General features: G+C 57.3%; 1 protein-coding gene, 1 long non-coding RNA gene and 2 other non-coding genes across 12 annotated transcripts; 3 read left to right on the forward strand and 1 right to left on the reverse strand.

Moving 5' to 3' along the window:
- Positions 1-443: 443 nt before the first annotated feature.
- LOC118920389 (uncharacterized) lies at positions 444-5,726 on the forward strand. 8 transcript variants are annotated; one of them, XR_008996691.1, is made up of 8 exons: positions 444-651; positions 1,045-1,096; positions 1,470-1,690; positions 1,834-1,982; positions 2,213-2,289; positions 3,372-3,459; positions 3,776-3,944; positions 4,634-5,726. It is a non-coding gene; the product is annotated as an uncharacterized LOC118920389 (long non-coding RNA). The 8 variants fall into 8 exon arrangements; XR_008996696.1 differs by having other exon boundaries at positions 1,834-1,970; XR_008996694.1 differs by having other exon boundaries at positions 445-651; positions 1,834-1,891.
- Positions 1,258-1,388, forward strand: LOC118920983 (small nucleolar RNA SNORA17). Its single transcript, XR_005028141.1, has one exon. It is a non-coding gene; the product is annotated as a small nucleolar RNA SNORA17 (small nucleolar RNA).
- Positions 2,386-2,520, forward strand: LOC118920981 (small nucleolar RNA SNORA43). The gene has a single exon (XR_005028139.1). It is a non-coding gene; the product is annotated as a small nucleolar RNA SNORA43 (small nucleolar RNA).
- Positions 5,727-6,020: 294 nt separating the features above from the next.
- Positions 6,021-14,543, reverse strand: DIPK1B (divergent protein kinase domain 1B). Of its 2 annotated transcripts, XM_036901458.2 has the most exons (5): positions 14,344-14,542; positions 11,126-11,260; positions 7,952-8,059; positions 7,678-7,854; positions 6,021-7,077 (listed from the first exon to the last, which is right to left on the reverse strand). In XM_036901458.2, the coding sequence occupies exons 1-5, from the start codon at positions 14,404-14,406 to the stop codon at positions 6,280-6,282; spliced, it is 1,281 nt and encodes a 426-aa protein (XP_036757353.2). In that variant the 5' UTR covers positions 14,407-14,542; the 3' UTR covers positions 6,021-6,279. The 2 variants fall into 2 exon arrangements, with proteins under 2 accessions (XP_036757353.2, XP_036757354.1); XM_036901459.2 differs by lacking the exon at positions 11,126-11,260 and having other exon boundaries at positions 14,344-14,543.
- Between the last annotated feature and the right edge of the window lie 8,312 nt (positions 14,544-22,855).

The raw sequence follows: 22,855 nt of genomic DNA on the forward strand, positions 1-22,855 counted from the left end.
TAGACACTCATGGCGGGGAGGTGGGGGATAGGGGTGGGTGAGGGCCAGTAACAATGGAAGACACCGTCCAGTGCTAACCCCCCCGGGGCACTGTCCTAATTGCCCTGCATAGGTGGACTCATTCAGGCCTGCCACCTATGGGGCTAGGTCCCACCGGGATTTCCATTTTGCAGTGTCGTCACCGTGGCTGCGCGGCCTCGGGCACGAGAACGCAGATTCCTGCTGGCTGGGCCAGGCTGGCTCTGGGAAGGGCCCCGAGGGCGCGACAGGTGAGCCGGGGCGGCGCAGCAGCTGGGAACCGGCGCCCGCCGAAGCCCGGAGGCGCCGCCGCGCGTGGCTGGGCCGGCAGGGTTCGCTAGAGGGCGCTGCGTGGGCGGGCTGGGGTGGCCGTGGTTTGGCCCGCGCGGCCACCGTACGCCCTATAAAGGGCGCGGTGCGCGCCGTGCGCTCTTTTCGGACGGCGGCGGTCATGGCGCTTGCTGGGGCAGCGGCTTGGGTCGCCGGGCTGCCTGGACCCAGCAGAGCGCATCGCGGGCACGCCCGCCCTCCGCGGCTGGAGGGGCCCCGGGCCCGGCGCCGTCCGCCTGCGCTCCCCCCACCGCGTCTCTGACCCACTGGCTGCGACCTTGAGGAAGTCGCTTCGTATTTCTGGTCATTTGTTTTTTTATTTGAAGGAAGGGACCGACTGTCACTGCTCATTGGGCCTTGTCTGAAGGCCGGGCGATTCCCGAGTACAGTGGGCGGTGGCGTCCCGGTGCAGGGCCTCGGCGCGGTCGCCGTCGCGGCCCCGGACCGCCCCGCCGCGGGGGTTCAGCGGCCAGGACACCATTATTCTGTGCAGCGCCGGCGCCCTGGACCCCGCGTGTTTCATGTGCCCCAGTTAGACAAGGAATAAAGGGAAAGGGAAGCGGGTTTGGTGTTTTCTAGAACTAAGTAGGCCTGGTGGCAGAGTCCCTGGGAAACCAAGTGTAGCAAACGCTGGCGTGGTCCAGTACCTGTTTGTGGACTCCTGGTTCTACGACGTGTGGGTTTCTTTTCCTCTAGGGAGCCTGCCTGTGGGAAACCGAGCGCCCGGAAGGGCATGCTGGGCCCTCGGGTGAGTTGGCACCTGGGATGCTGGAACAGATAAGCCCCCAGAGCATGACCTTTTCTTATGAACTAAACCCCTCCTGTGACATCCTAAGGGACTGTCAGGGCCAGCGACCTGCACTGATGTGGAGGGGGCTAAAGTCTTGAATTACTTAATCTCCCACATTCCCTGCCTCCAGAGGCGTTGCAGGTGTGGCTGCCGTGCCACATTTGTGTCATTAGGTGGCAGAGAGAAAAGAGGCTTGTCTACGCTCAGTGTTCTGGCAGGTGAACATCTGGATGATTAATGGTCTGATACGACGTCACGTGTACTCCATCACTGGTGTGTGTTGATGGCAACCTGCAGCCTATTATGTAAAAGCTTTTTGATTCTTTCCTAGTGCTCGGCTGGCCTCATGAGGTGGTTCTGCATTGGACAGCAGGACGTGGGAGTGGACCACTGGAGCGTCAGTGAGTGGAAAATGGGAGCAGACTGCAGTTGGCTAACGTGCTGAAGAGCAGAGCGTTGCTTATCTCTCAACCTTGGATCAAAAAAATGGTGGTCCCCAGATTTTCCTTTGGGGTATAGAATAATGCCACCTGACAATCTGAAATGATTTAGGTGCGTTAAATGTTGAGTATTCTCAGGTAGCTACTCTGCTCCTTCTAAAACAGCAGCCAGAAGCTCTAGAAATAGAATTGCGGGATTTTAACGTTGCAGAAATGGTTAATGGTTCAGTGTGCCCTCTGCTTTCTCCTTCACAGGAGGCATAAGTCCCAGAGCATCACTAACTGTCACCGTGTGTGGACTTGCAGTCCGTCGGTCAGTACCGCGCTAGTGGCTTGCAGAGAGGGTGCAGAACTCCTGAGGAAGGTCCCTCTTGCTGCACTGGGATCCTCCAGTTCAGTAAACGGTGCAGGCACCCCTGGCTTTCTTAATCTCAGGTTGTCGGTGGGAGGTTTGACTTGATGGAGGAAAAGGGAAAGGGGTCCCCTTGTTAGAACAGCCTTCACTTAAATAGAGCTGTAGGTGGCTCGTTTGTGCTACAGTTGCCAAAGTGGTAGGTTTTTTCAGAAACATCTGTAAGGCTTAGGAAGGTCTGCTGGTTATTCTAATTGTGGACATTTTTGTTATTTGATACAGGAGAAGTTACCGCTCCCTGAACATCAGCTCACAGTGTGTGGACACTGGCCGGAAGAACCATCACAGTCCAGACCAAGGTAAGAGGAGAGGTGAAGGCTGGCATGACCTTCACCTCGGGTGGGGGTGGTGCTTCTCACCTCCAGGTTGCTGGGTGTGTGAGTTTGGCTGCCCTGCAGGTGCTGGCCTGGCCAGCACCCCAGGGGCAGCTGCTTGCTGCACCTGTGACGTCAGGGCAGAGAGGAAGTGGCTATTTCTACGCTCAGTGCCCAGATCCGTGAGCACTAAGAATGGTTTGTAGCCTGACAGTCCTCAGCTCCCGGCAAGGCGACTGGCGTCCCATGAGGGCCTGCCTGACATCTGGGAACCCCCGGGGTGACACCATTTTGGTGTTCTTCATCTGTAAAATGAGGCCTGTGTGTATAAGCACAAGGTGAGCTGTGGACACAGTGGGATTAACCAGGAGAGGGTCTCTGCAGAAATGGTTGGCACTGGGTCTGTCTGGGAGGGCTTCTTTCAGGGCCCTTGGGCAGGTGTGACATGCATCCGTGGCCAAGAGCCACTGAGCTGGGATGAAGAGCTCGTGTCCTGTCTGCATGTTGCTCGTTGTGAGGCCTCTAGGTCCTGTGCCCGCAGCCCCTGCTGTACAGAGACCCTGGAGACCAGCAGAGCACGTTCAAGGGACAGGAGGTGATTTGGTCAGGCTGGGAATGGGGAGAATGCAGAGGTCACTCCTGGTACTGTCCTGTCAAGGCAACAAGTTGGGGCCTGTGTGCAGCCCCTTATGACCCTAACTCTAAGTGACGGTCCAGACTAAGGCACTGGGGAGTGAAAGAGCTCAGTTCTTGGGCTCAGGACAGCAGGGCATTCATTTCCTAAATGCTAAGTTTGAGGGTCAAACCGAAGTTACAGATCCGTCGTTCTCAAATCGAGGGCAATTTGTGTCCCTCCACCCCAGCATGTGGCAGTGTCTGAAGACTAATGGGGGGAGGGAGGTGGAGGCCAGGGATGCTGCAGCGCCCTTCAGCAAACGGGGCAGCTGCTGCAACTGGCACACATGATGGGGCATCCGTGGACAGCTTCCCTGGAGTGAGTGTGGGGAATCCAGTCCAGGTTAAAGGTGAGAGGCCTGCCAGGCCCACTGTCCTTTCTCATTCCTCAGGTCCAGGGCCCAGCCTGGCACCCCATAGGTGACCCTGGAGTAGACCTCCAGACGCAGGCTCGGTCACTCCAGGACCCGCCTCAGGATGGTAGGTTGGCAGGGGTGGCTGGCTGAGGTTCTGGGCCCTCACACTGGATATGGGTCTGCTGGGGTCGGGTGGCAGTGCAGGGGATTTTCCTTACTGGTGGCATGGCTTGGTGCCCTCTGCTGATTGGGCAGCCAGTTGGCCACCTGGAAGATGAAGGAGAGCCTTTGAAGGCACTGTCTGGGCAAAGGCTGGTGGACCATGAAGGCTCTACTCTGCCACCAATAGGGGGCATTGTGCTGGCTGTCTTGTGCTGCCCCCCAAAAACAACACTCAGGAGATGCCGCTCCTCGGCTTGTCTGCTGTCTGTTGTCTGCAGTATACGGCAGCAGCTTCCAGAATCCGGCCCCGCAAAGTGCACGCGTTGAAAGTGAAACTGAAACCGGTCCTGAAGCACCTTCTGTATGCACATAGGGTACACACGGGTGGCCCTTTAATAAAGGCACATCTTCCTTTCTGGGCACATGCACATGCCTTTGAGAGAAGAGGTAAGAATGTTAGCGTGTTGACATTTCAAGTAGCTGACAGGGAAGCCACCCTGGGCCTCCAGGCAGTGAAGGTGGGGCAAAGCACCAGTCTCTTGGGGTGGCAGGATGACATGTCAGCTGACCCTGCCGCCTCGCCTGCTAGATGTGATTTAGTTAGTGCTGCATAAGAAATCGCCCAGAAACTTGATGCCTTCAAAGTTTCTGGGGGTCAGGAGTGGCCTGCCGGGGCGGTTCTGGCTGGATTTCTCCCGCCAGATGGGGTGCAGTGTCTGGAGGCGTGCCGGGGCAGCATGCTCTGGCTGTTGGCAGGAAGCCTTGGTTACTTGCCACGGGGCCTCTCCAAAGACAGCCCAGGGGTCCTCACAACCTGGTGGCTCCCCCTGAGGGCCCAGGGCCAGCTCGGTGTAGGAGAGCTGGAGGCTGTGGGATGTAGAATGGGCTTGTGGCGCCTTTGCCAGCCAGTCCTTGGGGTCGGGTAGGAGCTCACTTGAGGCAGAAAACTGCTCGGGTGTCATGTAGTCTTAGAGTTGAGGATGTCTTCTCAGTCTTCAAACATCCACGGGACAGGGTCCATTTGATGTGAGGTCCGTCAGAGGCCAGTGGTGAGCAGAACTCTCAGAAGAGTGGGAGCTGGGCTTGGCATGTTCCAGGGAGGCTGAGGACTCAGCAGCCATGTGTTTGCATTGCAGAGACCCCTGACCTTCTGGCTCCAACTGAGACCCAAGGTGTTGACCAGGGAGTGTGGCGACCCGTCCTGCCAGCCCGTGAGGTGCTGCTTGTGGGTTATCTCAGACATGGCTGGTTTCTGTTCACAGATGAGGCCCCTGCTGAAGCCTGGGGCAGCGTCCTCAGGCCCCTGGGAACGCACGCACAGCACCACAGCAGGGAGACAGAACATGGCTTTGGTCCACACCCTGCTGCGAGGGCACACGAGACAGGACTGGGGAAACCGGCTCTGAGAAGTGTCTCTGGAGGAACAGAACCACAGGCTTATAATAACTGAGCAGGGCATCCGTGTTGGAAAGCAGCCCCGGGTGCCCCGCCGGCAGGTTCTACGCCAACATGGTGGCTTTGCAGGCTGAGGGCACTGCTGCCTAAGTGTCAGCCGAGATGGCTCAGGATCTGAAAGACCGAGGGAAAGCCGGTGACGGGGACACAGTGGACTGGGGGACATACAGTGCACGTTTGCAGAAGGCCCCAAGGTGCTGCAGCCCGGCTCTGCTTTTCAAGGAGGATGAGTGGGCAGACAGGTGTCCCTGCCGGGCAGGGTTAGTACGTCCACCGCGCCTCACGGGACAGCAGGGGGCCCCTGTGTGCATGACACTGCAGTGGGTAGAGGACACGGTGCCCATCTGAAACCCCCTACTTTGTGTCTGGGGAGCACGGTCATGGCCAGCTGCAGGGTCCAAGTGCCCAGTCCCAAGCTTTCACTGTATTCAGATGTCTTCCCCTTATCAAGAGGAAAACTCTAGATGGGAAAATCATTTTAATATATTAGGAGTGAAGTTTAGGAATACTGGGAATGTGGTGTAATAGTCGAGGTTTTACAGTGTGTGTTTTAGGCAAAAGGTTTTTAAAGAAGCCACGTGGGGGGTTGTGCACCTCATCGGGCAGGGCAGGTTGGAACGTGGGCACTCAGCCTGCCAGCTCCAGGGAAGGGGCTCAGGCTCCAGGGAGCACAACTTCCTGTTGTGGGTCGGGACAGAAGAGAAAGGAAATGCTTGGCTCTTTCCCAAATAAGGGACTGTACCTAGAGGTTCATTAAAATGAGTTAAAGAACAAGGTTAGCCTGGGTGGTCTTGTGCAGAGGCACTGGTGCCCCCGTGTAGCGGCACTCCACTGTCCTGTTGGCCCGCAGCCAGCACACGGTCACGGGACCCTGCTGCAGTCCGGGTGTGGCTGCTCGTCGGTCACTGCAGAAACCAGGGATGGAGGCCAGCGCCCACACCGTCTCCCGCCTCCAGCCACCAGAACGGCTCTGGGAGCTGGAGGGTCAGGTGAGGCTCTGCAGAATGCCCGCTGAGAGCCTCGCCACTGGGCAGTGTGGATGGCAGGGCTGGGGCAAGGCACTTGGCACTCACGGAAAAGCTGTTTATTTACATCGTACATTCCTCAGTAGTAGAACCCAGCTTGGCAGGGTGGGCACCTGGCCAGCCCTTGGTGTTGAGGCCCAGGTCCTTGCTGCCTCTTTCCAGAGAAGGGTCCAGTTGTTGGGAGTGCTGGGGGGGCCTGGGCCCCAGGCCCCTGCAGCCCCAGCCCATATTGGGTGGCAAGGTAGAGGGACAGGGACCCAAAGGCAAGAGCCTCCAGGCACGGGCAGCCTGCAGGGCTGGGGTCAGGAGTACTGGGTGTGGGAGATCTTCTTCCAGAGCAGGGCCTTGAGCTGGCTCAGCACCAGGGCGTGGTGGGCCTCCACCTGGTCGGCCCGCCCACTCAGCGTGGTGCAGGTACGCAGCTGCCTGCCCAGCTCCTCCTGCAGGTCGGCGGGGGCGCCGGGCAGCAGGTAGTCCCGCAGCAGCTCACACACCTTGGCCAGATTTGGCTGGATGAGGTCGCCCTTGCACTGCCGCAGGAGCTTGTCGCAGGGGGCCCGGCAGTCGCGGCCGAACGTGCAGTCGGCACTGTGCTCGCAGCGGCGGCCCCGCAGGAAGCGGCGCACTGTGGCCTCAGGCGCCACCTGCTGCAGGTCAGCCATCCTGAAGTCGTGCTTGGCAGTGTAGCCCACGTTGGCCAGCGTGGTCTCACACATGTAAAAGTTCCCGTAGGAGCCGTGGAAGAGCTCCTCCACGAACTCCAGCAGCCCCAAGGCGATCTTGGCCCGCCAGGGCCACGCAGGCCCCAGCCACTGCTGGAGGGCGGGGGGCAGCAGTGGGCGCAGGAGGGGCGGCAGCGCGGCCCCGGGCCAGGAGCTGTGTGGGACAGCCTCGGTGACATACAGGTCACCGCAGTAGCCCAGCAGCCTGGGGGCATGGTCCTTCTGCAGAGACAGTAATAGCAGGAACTCTGAGCGCTGCAGCAGGGCCCACACCGACTTGGCCTCCGCCAGGGACACCCTACCATCCTTGTTGACATCAGCCATGAGCAGGACCTGTCCAACCAGAGCAGGCAGGGAGGGCAGGTCTCCCAGGTTCACCTGATGTTTGGAGCCAAGAGAAGGGAACCATGTCAGGTGAGAGCCGGCGAGAGCTCAACCTCGCTGTGTTCCAAGTTGGCAGGACGCCAGCCTTGTCCTCAGGCCCGTGGGCACAGCTAGGCGGGCTGCACGGAAGAACCCCACACATCTACCAGCTTGGGGGAGCCCAGCCTCCAACTGCATGGGTGGAGATGACTAGGCGCATGGGAAGCCCCCCTGCCACCTGTGGATGCCCTGCCTGACCACACCCAGCCCCACTCCCCCCACCAGCGTGTCTCCTGTGGCTTCCCATGGCCAAGTGTCCTCCAGGGTCCGGGAGCCTCGGGGGGGCACCTCAGCACGGGGGCCAGAGCAGAGCAGGTAAGGCCATCTTTCCATGTGCCCCCATCCCACTCCCCTGTACCTGCAGCTCCCTGCTCCAACAGATGCCACCAGGGGCAGGGCCCTCCCTGCCTAGTGGGTGCGCAGTGAAGGTCTGCTTGGAGGTGGGGAGCTAGCCAGACGCCTGCTGGCCTGTATGGCCCCACTCAGCCTCCCTCCCGCCTTGGGCACACATCCCTGGATGTGAACGTGACACAGCCACCCAGAGAGACAACTGACCTTGAGAAAGCTGAGGGTCATCTCCCGGAACTCCTTAATCGAGGTGCCCCGCGTAGGCTTGTCAAACAGCACCAGCTCCCTCCCAGGGACGGTGTCTGAGCCAGCCTGGGATTGCAGGCCCTCCTCGATGCCGCACTTGATGGTCACCGCCTTGCCCTGCCAGAGACCGCTATACACCTGGATGGGCCACAAGGATCCTCTGTGCAGATGGTCCCCCCCACTACACCTCCACGCCCAGCTCCAGGCCCTCCCCCAGCCTGCATGCTGGGCTCACCTGCTGGCCTGGGACAGAGGAAAGGCAGGCCCCCCATTCCACCTGGTGCAGGCCGCACAGGTCCTGGCAGATGGACCCGGAGATGATGCCCTTGCGGTACTGGTCACACTGAGGACAGGAGGAAGATGCCTGGGGAGTGGTGCTGGGGGCTCCTCCCCCACCCTTCACATGTTGTGCCCCTTGGGGGGGCAGGCTGAGGCTCCCATCAGCATCTGCCAGTTGCCCTGGTTCTTAGACCACACTGCTCAGAGGGGCCCCCAGACCAGACCACTGCAGCCGGTGATGACCAGGCAGCCTCAGGGCACACCTGAGACACCCAGCTGGCAGGTGCCTTCTGCTCCCCGTGTCTGAAAGCCCCCAGCCCCTCCTAGAGTCCATGGCTACCTCCACCAGCCTATCCCCCCCAGTCCTGCAATGCTGCTGAGCTTATCAGCACCACTGCCTCTGAGCAGATGCCCGGTTCACCCTGGCTTTGTGTCTTCACCTGGCCCTTCTCTGCGGCCTGAAGCAGGAGCAATAGGGCCAGTGACGCCCCAGTGGTGGTGTGGAAGCCCACCCCGTGGCTGGCTATCCTCGGTGCAGGCCACACCTGCAGCTGCCGGAGGAGGCATACCAGCTGAGTGCCGTGGTCAACCTCCTGTAACACGGGGAGGCTGCTCCCAGGCCTTCCAGCCATGGGCACGGGGTGTATGAGGTCTGTCACTCCTGTCCTGCCCCACCCTGGGCCACCTCATTAGCCAGACGCAGTAGGAGAAGTTTCCAGCAGTGATTAGGTCGGCTCCAGAATAGCTGCCACCTCCTGGCCGGTCCCTGACTCCAGGCAGGGTCCCTGCATCGCAGGGGTCAGGGCTGACCTGAGCGGGACAGGAGGGAAGCCAGAGGTGGAGTCGAGCCCCTGCCTATCAGGGAGCTGTGGCACCTGGAACGCGTGGGGTGAACTCCTGTGTGTGCGTCACTGTTGCCATGGAGCCCAGGCCGTGGTGGGGCCAGGCTGGGAGGAAGGAGAAGGAGTCAGTGCAGAGCATGGCAGTCACCCAAGGGCGGGGTGGAGGGGTGGCCCTGGAGAGGCCTGCACTCCTCTGCTGAGCAGAAAGGGGGCCACTGCGCTGTAGCGTCATGAAAATGACAGCCATTCATCAAGACAGGAGGGGAACAACCACACGCATCTGGCCCACTGTTTCATGGGGGGCTATCCACAAGGTCCCAAACCCCACAGAGCTGCAGGGCCTTTGTGGTGACCTGCGCGCCAAGGGCCACAGCGGCGGGCTGCTCCATTAGGACCACACTCCCACCCGGCCAGTCCCCAGCCTGCCGCCACGCTGCTCGCCCGGTGGGAGGGGCTGAGGCCAAGTGCCCTGCCATCCCAGCCCGTTTCCCGACCGCAGACTGGGTTGTGGTGGGAACAGCCTGCAAGCCCTTGGCACACTGTGGCCTTGGACAAGCTGTGGAATCCCTCTGGAGATGGCCAGTGCCTCCATGCGGTGGGCAGGGCTCCTCTAGAAAGGAGGTGTCCTTATGGCCCCAGGGAGAGGCCTCAGGAGAGCTGAGCTCAGCTGTGACCTCTGGGAAGGCTCCCAGCAGCCCAGGGAGACCCTCCCACCCTGGGCAAACGGGGACTACAGCTTCCCCTTGCTGGGAGGGGCACAGTCCCCTGCTCCTCCAGTGGCCTCTTGGTCCTCCGCACGTTGCGAGGCTCCTGCCGGCACCTGGGTGCTCAGGGGAATGCCTGCCCACGCTCTGGACCTCTCACCGTGCCCCTCTGGCCAGTGCCTCCTCACACTCCCCCCTCAATCACTCCAGCAGGGCGCCTGCTGCAGCGCAGCTCCCAGGGCTCTTGGCCCAGCCTGGCCCTCCCCAGACTCTCCCCACTGCTGTCCAGGCAGAGCTGGGCCAGCCTGCCCGGGCTCCCTCCTCGTGCACCTGCCCTAGCCCCCAGACTGTGAGGCAGGGCCACGTCCAGAACCCAGCTCAGGCCTGCCCCCTGCAGGCCACGGGGGAGCATTTCTGAAATGAATGAGCAAGCCAGGAACACACCAGAGGCCTGAAGGGACCCCCTACAAGCATGGGTGCTGTGTCCTCAGCGCCGGGTGCTGGCCTGACCCCCCACAGGAGTGTGAGCCAACCACCAAGGACTGGACACCACCCAGCGTTGGCAAGTCCTGTCACATGGGATCTTTGCATCCTGGACCCCATGCCCCTGCCCATGGCCACCTCTGGACTTTCCCAAATTCAGCCTCTGTGGGAACTTGGGCAAAGCAGGCCTCCCTGAGCCCTTCCAGGCTGGCTTCCGTGCACACTGTTCCCCGGAGAGTGGTACCCCCCATCTCACAGGAGGAGGGGAAAATCCATGCTGCCTGCCGGTTCGGGCAAATGGAGACAGGATTGAAGCCTGGAGGGTCTCCTCGCGTCTCTAAACCACAGCTGCCCCTTGGAAACCCTAGGAGTTCCTGCTCTTCTAGGTTAGGTCCTCCAGGCCCGTCCGCAAGAGGAGGTCTCAGGACCCTGGTCAGGAGGGCCAGGCAGGGTGGCAGGGTGGGGTCTTTACGAGTCTGGGGTTTGCCAAGGACCCCTTTGGCCCGGCATGACCTCTCCAGGCAGCCACAGGGAGTCAGCAGAAGCAGCAAGCCAACAACATGTGCACACACGCATCCCCGCGTGCGCGCACACACACACACGAGCATGCAGGTGTGTCACACCACACCCTCACGTGTGAACCAAGCACAAGCGCATGCACACAGCACACCTGCGCCCCCACATGCCGACAGGCATGTGCACAATGTCCTTTCCAGGTGCCACCTTCGGCGCTCTCCCCAGCAGGAGGCTGTGAGGACCAGGCCTTCTCTGCTAGGCCCCTGAGATGACCTCAAGGCCACCAGCACCTGCCCGCCCCAGTCCCCAGCTAAAACATTGTGCCTCCCAAACACCTGGAGGCCATCCCGTGTGTTCAACCCCAACGGCCCACCCACCATGCTCTGCTGGGCACTGCAGCGGCCCCCACATGCTCTCTCCCTTCCTCCCTGCCACCCCTTCTCCTCGACATCTGGCCAGACACAGCTCTACATAGCACAGTCAGATCCACCTTAAAATCCACGATGAGCCCGTGTGCCAGCCCAGGGCAGGGGCTCAGAGCCCTGCTGCCCATGGAGCACAAGGCCAGCCCGAGGCAACACTTACGATGACCACCTGGCAGACGTGCCCCCGGCAGAGCTCCACATACGTCGAGTAGTGCACATATGCCATCCAGCTGCCCGCAAAGATGATCAACCAGACCAGGAAGACGTACTTGACCCTGAGGCCTGGGAGCCGGCCCTGGTCGGGGGAGGAGGCACATGAAGCACCACATTTCAGACCCCAGCCCTCCTGCCCCATCCCAGCTTCCAGGCCAGCCCACTGCCCGGGGCTGGGCTGCAGTCTTTCCCCACACTCGGGGCACCCACTCGGGTGGGGGTGCTGCCTGGTGGCTCCCAAACCTGGTGAAAACAAAATTCAATACGACAGGGGATACGGGGTCCATAACTATTTACTGTGGAATAAGGATATTTTTTATTTCCCTCCTGTCTTGCCTTCATTTCATAGTAACATTTAACCTCCGCACAAGGTCAGGCTGGAGAATCACCACACGAGCACATTGTCCTCTGGCTGGTGGAAAGTTCTGGCTGGACCAGGACCAGCAGGGGGGATGCGGCTTGGAGGCTGCTGGTGCAGGGGGCAGGGCCCTGGCGGCAGTCACCCAGGAAGCCTTTAAAAGATGCGGCCTCAGACACCCAACTCACAGCAGACTTATTCCCAACAGCCGGAGGGCGGACACTGCCCGAGCGTCCGTAGGCAGGCGACCGGGAACCGAACTGGGCCATGCACACCGTGTCACTGAGCCCTCAAAAGGAGGGAATCCTGACGTGCGCCACAGCACGCAGGGACCTGGGGGACACTGTGCTCCATGAGACGAGCCCGACACGGAAGGACAGACCCTGTGGGACTCCACTCCCAGGAGGCCCCTGGAGGGTCAGATCCACAGAGACGCACAGAGGGCAGGGGCCCAGGGCTGGGGAGGGCGGGGAGTGAGTGTTCAAGGGGGAAAGTCTCAGCTTGGGAAGATGGAAGGTTCTGGAGACAATGTGTGCCTGATGCCTCTGAACTGTGCACTTAGGAATGGCTAAGATGGCAAGCCTATGTCACGTGTATTTTACAATAAAGAATAAACAAGACATGCAGCCCGCGGCCCTGCTGCCAGAGGCTCTGCCCCAGATGGCTGGGGTGGCCCAGGAGCTGCTTCTATGGAAGGCTCAGGCCCTCTACCGAGTCCCCCCAGCTGGCAGGTGGTATCACTGGGCGTGAGGGTCCCAGATGACTGCAGCAGATGGACTGGGGGTGCTGCCTCCCACTACCCCCTTCCCCAACCCCTGCCCTGGCAAATCACACATCTCTTGGGCTAACGTCCAGGAGCTGAGGAGAGGGGGCTCCCAGGAGCTGCCCTGTGCAGGGACTGAGCCCCACAGGAAAGGGCCAGGCTCTAGGGGCCAGGACAGCAGGCGGGCTTGGGGCTGACCTGCCCCCAGAGAAGGAACAAATGCCAGAGCAGGCCGCCCGCCGCACCAGCTGGGGCAGGGGGCTGCCCCCCCCACAGTAAGTGGGCCACAGCTCCCCACCAAGCCTCCAGGCCCAGCCGGGCAGCTTCGGTCATTTTTATGGTTCCACCTCCTGCTTCCCTGCACCTGTTCTCAGGGCTGACCAGGAGGGGCTGCTGCAGGAGGCCCCCGAGAGCACCAAGGCTGGGCTCAGAGCCTCAGGGGTCCCTGAAGGGCAACAGGTCTGGGGTGGCCCCGGGGCAGAGCATGGGGCTGGGCCTCAGGCCCTCCTGTCCCTGCCACCACATCTGTTTCCGTCACATTTGTTCAAAACGGAAAACAGGAAAGGACAGAAACAGTGGGTGGGCCTAGGGGGTGTTTGGCAGGACAAGGCTCAGGGACTACAGCTGGCAGTGAACAAAGCCCCAGAAGGTGGCAGTGAACAGGGACTTTGGGTGGGCTTCCAGCCCCCGGAAGGCCTGAAGGTCAGTGCTGGGGGGGGGGGTCAGCCAGGAGGAGAGCAGGCTGTGGCCAGCACGGGACCTGGGGGCTGACCTGGACATAGACCCAGGGCCCGAAGGCTGCCTGTTGGGCCCACCCCAGACACTGCCATGCCCCAGCCAGACCCCCTCCTTTGTGCGGTGGCCCTCTCCCGGTACACCATCCCCAGCTGGCTAGCTCTGACGGACCCCCAGGTCTGATCTTAGGAGCAGCCTCAGGCCCCACCCCTTCCCTGCCCTGACCCCTGGTGAGTCCTGTCTCCCACCCTGCCCAGCTACTGGTGGGGGTCACTCAGGCGACAGTAACAACATAACAATTGGTGCCCCACAGGCTGGCACCCCACCCACACCAGGGGCTCCAACCCACTAACCCAGGAGGGTGTTTCACAGGCAGAGAAACTGAGGCTCAGAGTGTGTGTGACACTAAGGGGCGACAGGACTCAAGCCCCCAGGAAACCGCAGAGCGCCTCTCCCACCCATCCACCTTTCCCGCAGAGCTCAGAGGCTAGAAATGGCTCTGGGCCTCTGCCGCAGCAGCCTGGTCGAGGCGCTCGCTGCCGGGCAGGCCAGTGCGCGCCCACCTCCCACCTCGGGCTGCCAAGACCACCACGCACCCGGAGGGCCCAGATAACACAGACGTGCAGCCCATGAGTTTCCCAGCTCCCATCCCCACCCTTCTCCCTGGAGGGGAACTGAGGCCAGCCAGGCCCTGGGCCAAGGGTACGGCCCTGGCACGCAGTCTCCTGTCCTGGATGGAGGACCGCCCTGGGGAGACCAGGGAGGTGTGGATGGCTCTGACCAGGCTGCATGCAGGGCACTGCGGTCCCAGGGTGGGCTCGGATGGACACTCTGATGCAAGCCTGGCTCCCACCTCCCCAAAGCAGAGGCGACGGGTCCTTCAGCTTGACACCCAAAGCAGCCTGGCCCCCTACAGACAGCAGGCCCCTGGCGGGGACACCGTCTGTCCAAGGTCAAGGTGGGGTCGGCTCACACATCTAAGCTTGGACCTGCTAGGGGATGACCCAGGCGGAAGCTACGTCCTCCTTATGGCGTTTTAATGTGTCCTAAATTCTCCAAACAGAAAAACAAACCTTATCTTTTAGTCAGAGGCAGGAGGAACCGCCTGGTGTGACTCCCGGGCCCCGGGGGCAGGGGTGCCGCCCCATCAGCGCCACCCGCCAGCCCGGCCCCCTGTCATCCCCGCGGCCTCCCCGGGCCCACGCATCCCCGCGCTCGGGAACCTCCGCTCCTGCCCCGCCCGCAGGCTGCAGGCCGCGCGCCCCGCCGCGTTCCGGGCCGGAGGGCGGGCGGGCTGGGGGGCGCCTACCTGCAGACCCTTGGAGCAGGGACAGAAGAGCACCAGGTGCGCCAGGCGCCGCAGCCGCCGCATGGTGGGCGCCCGGCCGGTGCGCGGGCCCGGCTCGGCTCGGCCTCAGCCCCGCGGGCCGGCCCGCAACGGCGGCCGCTCCTCCTCTCCGCCCGCGCCCGCGTCCGCGTCCACGCGGGGGCGCGCGCTCCGCCGACAGGCGGCGGAGCAGGGGCCGGGAGCCGGGGGAGAGGAAGTGGGGGGAGAGGGAAGGGAGGGGCGCTGCGGGGGCAGGGGCCGAGGCCCCGCCCCCGCCCGCGCGCCCCCGGAGGTCACCCGCGGTCACCCGCGGCCGGCAGGGGCCCCGCGGGGAGGGCGGGCGCGGCCGGCGCGGGGCAGCGTTCCGCCCCGGGTCGGCGCCCACACCCACCGGCCTGCAGGCGTTTGCCTGTCCGCCCTTCGGCGAGGGTGCAGTAAAATGCCCCTCCTTCACCGGGCTCTTCTGCGGGGGCGACGCGTGGGCACAGCCGCCGCCAGTTCCAGGGTGCAGAGCAGCCCCGAGAGCGCCGCCGGCGCCCGGAGCGCGTCCCTCCTCGGCGAGAGGGTCCTTCAGCGTCCTCCGCTGGGGGACGCTTGGGTGGACCCTGGCTGGGCGTGATTAAACTTTCGCATTCAGGTTTTCGCGCGAAGCTCAGTTTTCCTTTCCCTCGGCTGAACACGAGGAGGGCTCGCTGAGACTGATGGTCAGGGACATCTGACTTCCGGGGCACCTGCCGGCAGCTTTCCAGGCGCAACCCGTACAGGGCGCACGCCTCGCAGCTGCGCCGCCTTCTCGTCCGCACTTGGTATGGTCAGTCTCTCAATTTCAGCCAGTCCAGCGGGTGGCCGTGCGGTGGGGTCTCCCTGTGTTTGCCGGGTGCATGTCCCCAAGTGCTGGTGATGTTGATCATGTTGTCACGTGCTCCGTGGCGACCTGTATATCTGTGCCAGCTAAGTGTCAAGTTTTTTTGCCCATTTCTTTGTTGGTATTATATTTGGTATTGTCACTGAGTTTTGAGAGTTCTGTCTTCTGGATACCAGTACATTATCTATTATGTGATATGTAAATATTTTCTCCCAGTCTGTTGCTTGTCTTTCATTTTCTTAAGTGACTTTCAAAGAGCACAAATTCATAATTTCAATGAGGTCCAGTTAACTCGTTTTTTTATTTTCTGGTTTGTACATGTCATGTCTCATATCTAAGAAATCTTTGCCCAAATCAGGGCCACAAAGATTTTCTTCTGTGTGTTCTACAAGTCTATAATCCAGTAGTTCCCTTCTTGGCACTTCCCATTTCTCCCTGCCTTTTGGTTTCCCTAAGTCAGCCTGGGCGGAGGCAGACGGCCCTCCCCTGACCCAGTCAGAAGGTCAGTAGCAGCCTCAGGCTGCGTCGCAGCTTCCCTAGCCCCCCACAACTCCATCTCCTGGTGGATGCATTTCTGCCTCAGCACTCCTCACAAGGGTGACTGTGGCACAACGATATTTAGAGGCCAATGAAAATCTATCTGCTAACAAGCTGGATAACCTAGAAGAAACGGACTTCCTAGAAAAATACAGCCTTCCAAGACTGACCATGGAAGAAACAGAAAATCTAAACACACCAATTACCAGCAACGAAATTGAATCGGTAATCAAAAAACTACCCAAGAACAAAAACGCTGGGCCAGATGGATTCAGTGCTGAATTTTACCAGACATATAGAGAAGACATAATATCCATTCTCCTTAAAGTTTTCCAAAAAACAGAAGAGGAGGGAATACTTCCAAACTCATTCTGTGAGGCCAGCATCACCCTAATACCAAAACCAGGCAAAGACCCCACCAAAATAGAGAATTACAGACCAATATCCCTGATGAACATAGATGCAAAAATACTCAACAAAATATTAGCAAAGCAAATTGAAAAATACATCAAGAGGATCATACACCATGACCAAGTGGGATTCATCTCAGGGATGCAAGGATGGTACATTCGAAAATCCATCAACATCATTCACCACATCAACAAAAAGAAGGACAAAAACCACATGATCATCTCCATAGATGCTGAAAAAGCATTTGACAAAATTCAACACCCATTCATGATAAAAACTCTCAACAAAATGGGTATAGAGGGCAAGTACCTCAACATAATAAAGGCCATATATGACAAACCCACAGCCAACATCATACTTAACAGCGAGAAGCTGAAAGCTTTTCACGTAAGATCAGAAACAAGACAGGGATGCCCACTCTCCCCACTTCTATTCAACATAGTACTGGAGGTCCTAGCCACAGCAATCAGACAAAACAAAGAAATGCAAGACATCCAGATTGGTAAAGAAGAAGTCAAACTGTCACTATTTGCAGATGACATGATATTGTACATAAAAAACCCTAAAGACTACACTCCAAAACTATTGGAACTAATATCGGAATTCAGCAAAGTTGCAGGATACAAAATTAATGCACAGAAATCTGTTGCTTTCCTATACACTAACGATGAGCTAGCAGAAAGAGAAATCAGGAAAACAATTCCATTCACAATTGCATCAAAAAGAATAAAATACCTAGGAATAAACCTAACTAAGGAAGTGAAAGACCTATACCCTGAAAACTACAAGACACTCTGACCTAAGAGAAATTAAAGAGGACACTGACAAATGGAAACTCATCCCATGCTCTTGGCTAGGAAGAATTAATATCGTCAAAATGGCCATCCTGCCTAAAGCAATCTACAGATTCAATGCAATCCCTATTAAAATACCAACAGCATTCTTCAACGAACTAGAAGAAATAGTTCTAAAATTCATATGGAACCACAAAAGACCCCGAATAACCAAAGCAATCCTGAGAAGGAAGAATAAAGAAGGGGGGATCTTGCTTTCCAACTTCAAGCTCTACTACAAAGCCACAGTAATCAAGACAATTTGGTACTGGCACAAGAACAGAGCCACAGACCAGTGGAACAGAATAGAGACTCCAGATATTAATCCAAACATATACGGTCAATTAATATACAATAAAGGAGCCATGGGCATACAATGGGGAAATGACAGCCTCTTCCACAGCTGGTGTTGGCAAAACTGGACAGCTACATGTAAGAGAATGAAACTGGATCATTGTCTAAACCCACACACAAAACTAACTTTGAAATGGATCAAAGACCTGAATGTAAGTCATGAAACCATAAAACTCTTAGAAAAAAACATAGGCAAAAATCTCTTGGACATAAACATGAGCAACTTCTTCATGAACATATCCCCTTGGGCAAGGGAAACAAAAGCAAAAATGAACAAGTGAGACTATATCAAGCTGAAAGCTTCTGTACAGCAAAGGACACCATCAATAGAACAAAAAGACATCCTACAGTATGGGAGAATATATTCATAAATGACAAACCCGATAAAGGGTTGACATCCAAAATATATAAAGAGCTCATGTACCTCAATAAACAAAAAGCAAATAATCCAATTAAAAAATGGGCAGAGGAGCTGAACAGACACTTCTCCAAAGAAGAAATTCAGATGGCCAACAGGCACATGAAAAGATGCTCCACATCGCTAGTCATCAGAGAAATGCAAATTAAAGCCACAATGAGATATCACCTCACACCAGTAAGGATGGCCACCATCCAAAAGACAAACAACAACAAATGTTGGTGAGGTTGTGGAGAAAGGGGAACCCTCCTACACTGCTGGTGGGAATGTAAATTAGTTCACCCATTGTGGAAAGCAGTATGGAGGTTCCTCAAAATGCTCAAAATAGAAATACCATTTGACCCAGGAATTCTACTTCTAGGAATTTAACCTAAGAATGCAGCAGCCCAGTTTGAAAAAGACAGATGCACCCCTATGTTTATTGCAGCACTATTTACAATAGCCAAGAAATGGAAGCAACCTGAGTGTCCATCAGTAGATGAATGGATAAAGAAGAGGTGGTACATATATACAATGGAATACTATTCAGCCATAAGAAGAAAACAAATCCTACCATTTGCAACAACATGGATGGAGCTAGAGGATATTATGCTCAGTGAAATAAGCCAGGTGGAGAAAAACAAGTACCAAATGATTTCACTCATCCGTGGAGTATAAGAACAAATAAAAAACTGAAGGAACAAAACAGCAGCAGACACAGAACCCAAGAATGGACTAACAGTTACCAAAGGGAAAGGGACTGGGGAGGATGGGTGGGAGGGGAGGGATAAGGGGGGAAAAGCGGCATTACAATTAGCAGACATAATGTAGGGCGCACAGGGAGGGCTGTACAACACAGAGAAGACAAGTAGTGATTCTACAGCATCTGACTACACTGATGGACAGTGACTGTAATGGGGTATGTCGGGGGGGAGTCTAGTAACCATAATGTCGCTCATGTAGTTGTAGATAAATGATAACAACAACAAAAGATATTTAGAGGCCAAGCTTATGTAACTGTTACTACTATTTATTGTTGTACTTGTTCTGTTTGATTATTAGTCATTATTGAGTGCTCAGTGTGCCTTATTTGTAACTAAACTGTATCAGAGGTGTGGCCAGATAGGAAAACCAGTGTGGACAGGGTTGGGTCCTAGAGGTGGCTTGGTTTTGGGGGTCCACTGGGGTCTGTGGACATACCCCTGCTGGTAAGGGGGACTGTTGTGTTAGGTTTTACATTAGGGCAATGATTCAGTTGGACCTAATCTTTGCATATGGTGTCAGGTATGGGCCACGGGAGGATTTGGGTTTTGGGGATTTTGTTTGTTGGGGCTTCTTGCACGCGGATATCCAGTCATTCGGGCACACTTGTTGAAAAGATGAGGCACTGTGGGGGTTTTGTAGCCAAGGACCTCCAGTGAGACCCCACCATGTAAGCAACTCTCCCCAGCACCCTGGAGACGGATTTTCCATAAAGTTCCAAAGGACAGATTTCAGGCAATCCTGCTGGCACCACAGTGACCTCCCCGCTGTCCATGAGCCACAGCTGCACCCTCCCAACAAGAGCTCAGCCTGCAGACAGGGGACCCCAGCTCAGCCCTCAGCCCTCAGGTGCTCTTTGTGTCTATTCTTCCAATCCTCGTCTAAACAACCCTCCATCACAGTAATTCTTGGAATAAATGTTCCCTGTTCAAACTGCCGCACAGCCTCTGCCTCCTGAGGGGACCCCGACTGACACAGGTTAGGTTCATCAGGCATCTTTATAAGCCTTACCAAGACCCACTAAATGCCACACTTTGGACCATGCCCCCCGTCGGGCACCAAATGCCCTCAACCAAGCAGTCATTGTCCTTGGCTCTAGGGCCACGTTGGTCCCTGGGAGAGTCCAGGCAGCTGAAGCAGAATTCAGTGAGTGTCCTTTAGGTCTTCTCTGGGACCACCCAGGCTGGCCGAAGTGTGCCCTTGGGGGAGGAAGAAGAACCTGGTCAGGAGGGTCAGGGTAGAATCCCAAACGGCCCCATCCCCACCCTCTCATTCTGCTCGTTACCAAGGAGGAGGCCAAACGGAGATGCTCTTCTCTGGGGGCCAGCCACAGTCAGTGACAGAGCTGCCTAAGGTGCATGGGCCAGGAGGATGGGAGGGAGTGGAGTAGGAAATCTGCTTAAGTGACCTTTGGAGAAGACCATCCCAATGCTCAGCAGCACCAGGGTCTGTGGGTGGTGGGGAGCATGGAAGGGCCTCTGAGGTCTTGATTGCCAGCCCATCATGGGGCAGCTTTTGCAATACAATAAACACCATCAACTTACTGCAGATGAAGCTGCAACATGCGGCCAAGGTGTGGCCCATCAGCTGATCGGCTTGGAATAACAGCACCTCGCTGAGCTCGTGAGGCGCAGCCCAGGGCCCTGAGAAGTCTAATGGAGCCGGTTTGCCAGGAGCCAGGGCTCACTGCCCATGGGACGAGTCCCACCCAGCATGCATGGTCGCCTCAGCTTCAGGATGCAAAGCCTGTCACGTTGTACCCCCTCCACGATATTGGGTGTTGCCATGCATGGCACAGGCCCAGTAGCAATGGCGGCAGAGCAGGAGGCGCAGGCTGCTTCAGCAGCTTCCTTCTGGTCGTCTCATCAGAGAGCAGGCCCCACCGAGAGCATCTTCAAGTGACCCAGAAAGTCAGCAGCTGTCATTAAGGTCTATAGTTCGTGGTCCCAAAGAGGGTATCTTCAATCTGTAATTTTCCAGGTGGCAAACTGTATCGGCTTCCTAGAGCTGCTGTAACAAGATATCACAGCCTGAGAGGCTTAAGACAAAATGGATCGGTTCTCACACAGTTCTGGAAACTCGAAGTCCAAAATCAAGGCATTAGTTGGGCTGCCCTCCTTCCAAAGGCCTCAGAGGAGGACACTTCCTTTGCCTCCCCAGCACCCAATGCTGCTTGCCATCCTTGCTGCCCCTTCGCTTGGAACCAATCACTCCAATATCTACCTCCGTTGTCATACGATGACTGCCCCCCATGCTCCTGTCTGCCTTTGTGTCCTCACATGACCTTCAAAGACCCTACTTCCAAATAGGCCACATCCTGACATTCCAGCTGGATGTGAATCTGGGGGGAAAGCTGTCCAACCAAACAGACCAAACAGCTACGTCATTGGAAGAAGCCCAAGAATCAGTGAAAATATAGTAAGTTTCAAGAGACCCCAAAACAAAAGTGGCTTAATCAGGAGAGAAGTTTATTTATCTTTCATGCAGCACTCAGTACAAGAATCCAAGTGCTGAGACTCTACATTGTCAGAGACTTAAACTCCTTCTGTCTTGTGCTGGCATCCTCAAGACGTGGTTTCCATCGTGCAGTCCAAAATTGCTGCTCCAGCTCCAGCCATCATGCCCGCATTCCAGCAGGGAGGAAGAGCAAAGGAGAGATGAAGAGCCAGGCTTTCCCTTGAAATACAGGACCGGAAATGTATACTAGGTCTGCTCACATCCCATTGGCCAGAATTTAGTCACGAGACCTTGTCCGCTGCAAAGAAGGCTGGGAAATGTAGTCTTTCTCTGGGTAGCCACATGTTCAACTAAAACTCGGGTCTGGTACCCCTCAGTTTTGGGTACAAGTATGTCACAGGAAAAATGGAGAAATGGAGACTTAGTCCCCCAACCCCGGCAGACTGCCCTTCTAGACATAGCCCATCCCACTGCCCCAGACCCCTGTGACCTTTGGACTGAGGTCAGGGGCCATGCAGTGTCCTTCAGACAGGTGTTCTGGGATGTGTGGAGACTGGGGAGCCCAGTGCATGTGGGTGCGCCGTCAGGGCCAGGTCAGACCTAGGGAAAGTGATGTCTGCATTGAGACCCAAAGGATGGGTATGGGGGACTGGGGAGGAAGGGAGGTCCCAGCTCTGAGGCAGTGGCAGGTGGAGGCTGACATGGGGAGCAGACTGCTGGGGGGCCTGGATGAGGGGTTTGTACTTGGAGTCTAGCGGAGGGCAGCAGAACCCTGTGGACAGGTGCACAGACCTGGTGACGCGCAGTGGAGAAGCTCACCTGGCTGGGAGAGAGCCTCCGGAGCCTGGGGGCCTGCCTGGGGCTGCTGGGGCCGGGGCCCTTCCTCAGTATGGGTGGGGCTTCTGGGGGAGGGAAGGGGGCCTGCAGGCGCTTAGGGCCCCAGGGCCACCTCTTCAGGGGCAGGGTGGGCAGGGGCTGCGGAGGCTCATGTCCTGCTCTGCCCCAGGGCAGGTGCAGCCCCAGCCTCCAGACCTGCTGCACTGCAGGGAGGGTGTTCAGCAACTGGGAAGAAAACGGCTCACTGAGACAAACTGGCCAAAGAATAGCCACGCCCATAACTGTTTCCAGTGATTATTTTGGTGTCTTGTGGGGACAGTTAGGCAAGCTTCCTTGTGTCTTTTTGAAAAGCGGTTATTTTGCAAGACGTGTTAAGGGGAGTGTACTTGTCAGCCCTACTGTGTTTATTTCATTTTTAGCTGATTGTACCTGCCCTTGCTATTTGTAAAGTAAAAAGTGGGAATCAGCCTTCCTGTGGACTGACGTGGCACCCCCAAAGCATAGGTTGGAGCTGAACCCCCAGCGTGGGGTGTAGGGAAGTGGGGCCTTGATTCAGGCTGGCCGAGGTCACAAGTGTGGGCCGGGATGGGGTCAGCATCATTATGAGAACAGAGCAGAGCTGCCTCTCTCCCCTTCTCCCTCCTCCCTGTCCCCACATGGAAGGACACAGGTGGCCGTCCACAAGCCAGGAGGAGAGTTGTCACTGTTTGCTGACACTGGTCTTGGACTTCTGGCTTCCAGAACTGTGCAAAATACACACCTGTTCTCTGAACCACAGTCTGTGATGTTCCGCAAGTCCATTTGATGGAATATTATTCAATCATGGAAAGGAAGAGAATACTGACACACCACTCCATAGAAGGACCTCGAGGACATTGGGCCATGCGAAGGGACCTGATGCAGAAGGTCACCTAGTGTGTGATACCACCCGTATAAATCGTCCAGAACAGACACTGCCAGAGACAGAAGGCAGATCAGTGGATGCCTGCAGCTGGATGGGAGGGGGTGGGGCATGACTGCTTGCAAGGTATGTGGTCTCCT

Source organism: Manis pentadactyla, chromosome 3 (assembly GCF_030020395.1).
Source record: "Manis pentadactyla isolate mManPen7 chromosome 3, mManPen7.hap1, whole genome shotgun sequence".
NCBI lineage: Eukaryota > Metazoa > Chordata > Mammalia > Pholidota > Manidae > Manis > Manis pentadactyla.

Coding starts and splice junctions, on each gene's coding strand:
- DIPK1B (XM_036901458.2), bottom strand. CDS start 14,406: ATGCGGCGGCTGCGGCGCCTGGCGCACCTGGTGCTCTTCTGTCCCTGC. Junction 7,855..7,951: donor CCTCTGTCCCAGGCCAGCAG/GTGAGCCCAGCA, acceptor TGGCCCATCCAG/GTGTATAGCGGTCTCTGGCA. Junction 7,078..7,677: donor TGACCCTCAGCTTTCTCAAG/GTCAGTTGTCTC, acceptor TCCAAACATCAG/GTGAACCTGGGAGACCTGCC.